General features: G+C 53.4%; 1 protein-coding gene across 1 annotated transcript; it reads left to right on the top strand.

Annotated features, from left to right (window-relative positions):
* The first annotated feature begins 2,553 nt into the window (after nucleotides 1-2,553).
* LOC123050522 (uncharacterized) lies at nucleotides 2,554-4,344 on the top strand. The gene has a single exon (XM_044473306.1). The coding sequence runs from the start codon at nucleotides 2,697-2,699 to the stop codon at nucleotides 4,161-4,163; it is 1,467 nt and encodes a 488-aa protein (XP_044329241.1). The 5' UTR covers nucleotides 2,554-2,696; the 3' UTR covers nucleotides 4,164-4,344.
* Nucleotides 4,345-6,893: the final 2,549 nt, after the last annotated feature.

The raw sequence follows: 6,893 nt of genomic DNA, 5'->3' as shown, positions 1-6,893 counted from the left end.
TCCTATTTTCTGCATGTTTTTGTTTTCGAGAAAATCAATACCAAACGAAATCCAAACACGATGAAACTTTACGGTGACTTTTCTGGACCAGAAGGGACCCTAGAAGCTTCGGAAGGAGGCCAGAAGATCTATGGGAGAGCCACAAGCTCACATGACGCACCCTCGGGGCGAGGGTGGGGGGGGGGCACGTGAGCTTGTGGGTCCCATGCAGCTTTGTTTGACCTAATTCCAGTCCTATAAATTCCCGTAAATCCCAAAACCAACAGAGAACCACCCGAAACATTTTTTCTGCTACGGTAAGTTTCTATTCTTTCGTGATCCCATCTGAAGGCCTTTTCTAGTACTCTACTGGAGGGGGAATCCATCACGGAGGGCTACAGGTCCATAGTGATTAGCTAGATGACTTCTTCTCTCTATTTGATCTTCAATACAATGTTCTCCTCGGAGATCGATCCGATGTAATCTTCTTTTGCAGTGTGTTTTTGGGACCGATGAATTGTGAGTTTATGATTGGAATATTCACTGAAAGTAATTGAGTCTTTTCTGAACTTTATTATGCACAATTATTATAGCTTTGTATTCCTCTTCGATCTATCCGTTTGGTTTGGCCAATTAGATTGATTTACCTTCAGTGGGAGAAGTGCTTTGTAGTACATTCAATCTTGCGGTGTCCTCACCCAGTGACAGCTGATGTATCGAGGCACATATTTGTATTATTGCTAATAAGAGTAAAATGATGAGGTTTAATAAATACTGCTTGGTTTTATTCTATCTACATTATGTCATCTTGCTTAAAACGTTTCATATGGGCGAGATGGACGGGAGTAAAATATTTTTGAATAAGATATGGGCGCATGCGGACGCATAGGGCTTAGAAACCGTAAACCATATGGTCTATGACCAGTGACGAGCGCATTACAACACCCACCACAGCTAAGTTCAAGTGGCGGGCAGAGACCACTACCCGCCACATCAAGTTAGGAACTCGCCACTGCTATTCTTTGTAATTTTTGAATGACTACGGCATGAGTTGCCGAAAGACATATGTGACAGGCGATTTTTGCCACCCGCCATAGCTGTCTGATAGAGCAGTAGCGGGCGGTTAGCGGTGGCTGCCACTAGAGGTTTTCATCAAGCAGGGATTTTGAAGGCAATTCACCTGTGACGGGTACGACGTAGTGGCCTTCATTGCCGTGACAAGAGCAGTGACGGGTCCCTTTTAGTACACGCCAGTGAGTGTAGCAGTGACGGGTAATATAGTACGCCCGTCACTAAGACTGGACACGAGCCGAGCCGAGCCGAGTTAGGTCCGAGCCACGCTTTAGCTCAGTCTGGAGCGGCTCGGCTCGTGAAACCAACGAGCTGCATATGGGTGGCTCGGCTCGTTTTTCCACTGACTTGGTCCAGCCCGAGCGGCTCGTGAGTGGGCAGAGGAGTCTTGGTGTATGCTGTACTGTTGTGTGTGTGAGTGGCCAGCGGCCAGCCAGAGCAGAGCATGGTGTGTGCGTGACGGGACGGCAAGCGACGTGGGCAGTGTGGCGGCGCGGCTTTCAGGATAAGGCGGGAACGCAGCGGCCGGCGTTGGGGAGGACTAAGCAGAGAAGGACGTGGGTGGGTAGCGCGCGAGCACGGGCGTGCGTGCGTGCGCTCGGCGGCGATGTCATGCCTGCGTGCGTGCGCGCCGACGACGGCATGCGTAGGCGCGGCGTCCAGCGGGGTCGCGTTGGCCTGCCCCTGCGGCATGTTGCCCAGCGCCGCCGCAACGTCACCCCCTCCTCATCTTGCTTGGAAAGAGAATGGCAGATCGATGGATGGCGTCGGGAAGAAGAAGAGATTGTAAGGAGGGAGGCTGGGGGCGACCGATGTGTGCGGCGCAAGCGGCGGCGGCGGCGGCGATGTGTGAGGGGATGGTGCTTGATGGGGTGCGTGGGTGCGTGCTGCTTGTGTAGGTCAGAGAAAAGGGGTTTGCTTTGTATTGGGCTTGGCCTGCTCGTGAGCGCTGGGCTGCGGAATCTTAAAATTTGAGTGTTCGACGAAACGGGCCACCGAGCTGGACCGAGCGAAAACAGGCTCGGCTCGGTCGCTGAACGGGCCTGTATTTCCAGCTGGGCTCGTCCTTTCTAGTTGTCGGGCCGAGCCCAGTCAGGCCGAGCTAGAACGAGCTTCGAGCCGAGCTAAAATGCTCGTTCGTACGTCCAGCCCTACCCGTCACTCATGTGAGTTTACCTATATGTTCTTTCTTACCGGTGATGGTGGGTCGGGGAGCAGCCAGATGTGAGAAGGAAGAGAGGCGAGGGAAGACAAAGACTGGCGGAAATCTGGATGGACATCGCGAGGGGATAAGCTTGGGAGAGACGAGTGGTCGGCGTCCTTGAAGGACATGTGTCGCGCGCTGGACGCGACTTATCAGGCGAGAAAATTAGTCGGTCAGAAGCAAGAGTTTTCCTTATTTGTGAGTTTATCGTCGCGACAACGGCAATCACTGTCGTTCTGGCCAACACTTGTCATAGTTTTCTCGCCTTCACTATACTAGACAAATAGTATTGACCCCGCGCGCGACTCTGGTGCTGCACCTTGTCGATGGTCGTCTAGCGCCCGGAACTGCAGACTGCAGTCACTCCTCGCTGTTCCTCTGGTGCTGATTTCAGCCTCATCAAGCACGTCGACCAAGGGCGCCCCATCCACCAAGTAGAAGCATGGCGGGCTGGCTAGCTTCGCTGCCGGAGGGTACCACAGCCACAGACGTCTCGGCTGCTCCCTGCCCAGCGAGCAACCCCTACCGCGACTCGATCCGGGGCGTCGCTCTTCCTCGAGGTCAGTACATCAGATCGAATCTGTTCACCCACTCGGGTCATAGCGGGTCCAGCTTCTCTGGTGCTTCGAGTTATTACCCGTCCAACGACTCCGGCTCATCCTCGGGTTGGGCGTCCGCTGCCGCCGCTGCGGACTTGGGCACTCAGGAACTCACGGTGATCTCTTACCGTATGGTCACCGACGGATACACCCAGCGCATGGTCCAAGCATTCGAGTACGGTGGTGACCCAGACCGTGCGCTGGAGATTTGGTTCTTCGAGCTCGACGTTGACTGGGTTCTCCAAATGCGTGAGCAACATGTTTTACGGCGGAAGCTCCCGGACATGTCGGCGTCATCGCTGCAAGACTTGGTCGGGAGATGGATTCGAGCTCTCACCGTAATAGTCTTCAATATCAGAAATCTGGCCGTCGCTGTTCACAAGATGCCGCCTATTGCAGTGGCACAGTTTGGTAAAGCAAGTGTTTCTGCAATGCTCGTCTTCGTCAACGCTATCCTGACTGTTCCCAAGACACACAAGCTTCGGGCTGTGGTAGACATGTTCATCTGTGTCTCGAGTGTATCATACTACATGTTTACCACACTCGTGATCTCTCCCGAAGCGAAAAGCATTTTCAGCGAGATAGGCGGCTCATTGGAGGGGGAAGGAAACAGGTTACTCAAGGCCTTATGCAGCATGATGGAGGAGGTCAGAACATTCATCGAGGACGACGACTCGTGGGCTGTCGAGATTCTGCAAGGAAGAGGCGAGGTTCACAGGAACACTCGGTTGATGGTGGATTGCATCATGTCCATGAAAATGACACGCACCTCGGCACGGAGACACAGCAGTGCAAACCTTCGTGGCCTGGTAGATAACTCCGTTGATTATCTGAAGGATGTGCTCCTGAGAAAATCTGAGCTATGCCCGGATCTAAGCATGAGGTACCTGTTCTTGCTCAACAATTCCTATTTCATAGTGCAGGTGTCTGAGCCATCGGGAGACAACCATGGAATTAAGCTTACACCTGAATGTGAGAAGTACATGGATAGTTATCTTGATGCTTCTTGGGGGCATGTGCTGCCATGCATATCGAAATCAAAATTTCCTGGATTGCTCTGTTGTTGGATCAACACCTCTTCGCATACTAAATTCGAGTCAGCGTTTTATCAAACTTACAATGCTCAGAAGTTCTGGAAGGTCCCGGATCCTCTGCTCAGAGATGCGCTGCGGATAGCGATCACCAAGAGAGTTATTTCAGGTTACCACAACTACCTGGATGAGCATCCAGAGCTAAAGAAACAGGTTCGCCGCGAAAGTAGCGGTCCTGATGTTTTGAAGGAGATGTTGGGACAGATATTCGAGGGATGAAAGCTGCTTGAGAAATCGGACATAGTCAACCGCCAAATAAGAGGCTGGACTTATCTTTCGTTGTTGTATGCACATGTTTCTTTCGTTCTGAAGTGAACTCGTATTCTCTAAATTCCATCGGTCACTTGAGCGTCAGATACTACATCATCTGGTCACATTTCCTGTGTGTGATTTTATTTGAATTCGTGATTGTATGCCAAATACTTTTGCATTCTGCCTCACTACCGGAAAACGGTCCTACCCCGACGGCCAAAACAGTGCCGACGGCTGCCGTCGGCCTACTTGGAGCTATGCCGACAGTCTCGTCCTGGCCGTGGGCTTATCCTGGCCGTCGGGCTACCCCGATCTAAGCCGACGGCAGCCGTCGGCACAGAACGGCCGTCGGCCTAGCTGCGGACAAGCCGACATCAGCTGTCGGCATAAGCCAGTCATCGGCATACCAGTGGGCTCGGCGACCCCGCCCGTGAACAGCGACTAACGCCGTCAAACCTATGCCGACGGTCGGGACGGGCGGCCGTGGGCATATCTCCGCATGAAACGTCACCGATCCGCGGTGTAGATATGCCGACGGTGGCCGTCGGCATAGGCGCCACGTCACCGATCCACGGCACGGCGCCCAGCTAAACTCTGCCGTCTCTATGCCGACGGCAATGCCGTCGGCATAGTTATTTTTTTCATATGTTTTTTTACATATGTTTTTATGCTTTTTTATGTATATATATATATATATTTATAGTTTGTATTTTTTTTCGAGCACATTAATAATGTGCCGTCATGTTCTTTTGAATATAGGTCCTTATATTTTATTAAAATAAAAAACAGCTATGCCGACAGACGGCATAGTTATTTTTTTCATATGTTTTTTACATATGTTTTTATGCTTTTTTATGTATTATATATATATATATTTATAGTTTGTATTTTTTTTCGAGCACATTAATAATGTGCCGTCATGTTCTTTTGAATATAGGTCCTTATATTTTATTAAAATAAAAAACAGCTATGCCGACAGAAGTTTTGTGGCGGTTGCAAACGCCCGGCACCCGTCTCCGGAGTGTGACCCCCTCACGTCCGCGGTGTGCCCCTCTCACGGACGGCGCCGCCGCCGGCATCTGGAGGGCGGAAACAGCCACATCGGGTCTATAGGGAGGGGACGTTGCTCCCAAGTGTCTCTACGGGATGACCTACCACAATCGGGTGGTGTTGTGGCATGTTCGAAGAGGCGGCACACATCTCCGGGGCATGGCCCCCCTAACGGACGGCGCCGCCGCCGGCACCTGGAGGGCGGAAACGAACGCGTCGGGTCTACACGGAGGGGATGTAGCTGTGGGTTTGGCCCGGATGTTGCTCCCAGGTGTTCCTCTGGGCTGACCTGACACAACCGGATGGAGAGGTCTACTGTTCAAAGCCCGTCCGTGGAAAGTCAAAGGGCTAGATCTCGTGGTCAACCGCTCCAGGATTTGGCAGCATGGGGGCCGTGGGGGTAGCAATGCCACCGGAGCGTCGCACCGGCCTGTCATACATGCGGGATGGTGTTGTGGCATGTTCGAAGAGGCGGCACGCGTCTCCAGGACGTGCCCCCCTCACGGACGGTGCCGCCGCCGGCACCTGGAGGGGGGAAACGGACGCGTCGGGTCAACACGGAGGGGATGTAGATGTGGGTTTGGCCCGGATGTTGCTCCCAGGTGTCCCTCTGTGCTGACCTGACACAACCGAGTGGAGAGGTCCACTGGTCAAAGCCCGTCCGTGGGAACTCAAAGGGCTAGATCTCATGGTCAACCGCTCCAGGGTTAGGCGGGACGGGGGCCCTGGGGGGGGGGGGGGTAAGCAATGCCACCGGAGCTCGCATTGGCCCCTCATACATGCGGGGTGGTGTTGTGGCATGTCCGAAGAGGCGACACACGTCTCCGGGGTGTGGCCCCACTCACGGACGGCGATGACACAGTAGTAGACGTTCTGCGGTAACGGTGCAGCGTGAATATTATTAAATACTCGGATCGCGATAAAATCATGAGTTTTTTACACGACGTGGGCACATGTGCTATAGGACCGATGGTAATTTTTCATAATTTTTTGTGATGGAGAAGTATCCGAACACTTCCCTCTACGCGGATTGCCCTACGCATGTCTACGACTGTGGCCGGTGGCCTCCGTGGGCTAGCATGCCGCCAATCTTGCGTACGCGGCTTCTCACAAGTCTGAAAGTGTTGTGGCGGTTGCGAACGCCCGGCACGCGTCTCCGGGGCGTGGCCCCACTCACGGACGGCGCGGCTGCCGGCACCTGGAGGCGGGGAACGGACGCGTCGGGTCTACACGGAGGGGATGTAGCTGCGGGTTTGGCCCGGATGTTGCTCCCAGGTGTCGCTCTGTGCCGACCTGACACAACCGGGTGGAGAGGTCCACTGGTCAAAGCCCGTCCGTGGGAACTCAAAGGGCTAAATCTCATGGTCAACCGCTCCAGGGTTAGGCGGGACGGGGGCCCTCGGGGGGTAGCAATGCCACCGGAGCGTCGCACCGGCACCTCATACATGCGGGGTGGTGTTGTGGCATGTCCAAAGAGGCAGCATGCGTCTCCGGGGTGTGGCCCCCCTCACGGATGGCGATGACACAGTAGTAGACGTTCTGCGGTAACAGTGCAGCATGAATATTTTTAAAGAATCAGATCACGATATAATCATGAGTTTTTTACACGACGTGGGCACATGTGCTACTGGAACAATGGTTATTTTT

The sequence above is a fragment of the Triticum aestivum genome, chromosome 2D (genome assembly GCF_018294505.1).
Source record: "Triticum aestivum cultivar Chinese Spring chromosome 2D, IWGSC CS RefSeq v2.1, whole genome shotgun sequence".
Taxonomy (NCBI): Eukaryota; Viridiplantae; Streptophyta; class Magnoliopsida; order Poales; family Poaceae; genus Triticum; species Triticum aestivum.
Note: the sequence above shows the minus strand (reverse complement) of the source record. Positions and strands in the feature narration are given on the sequence as shown.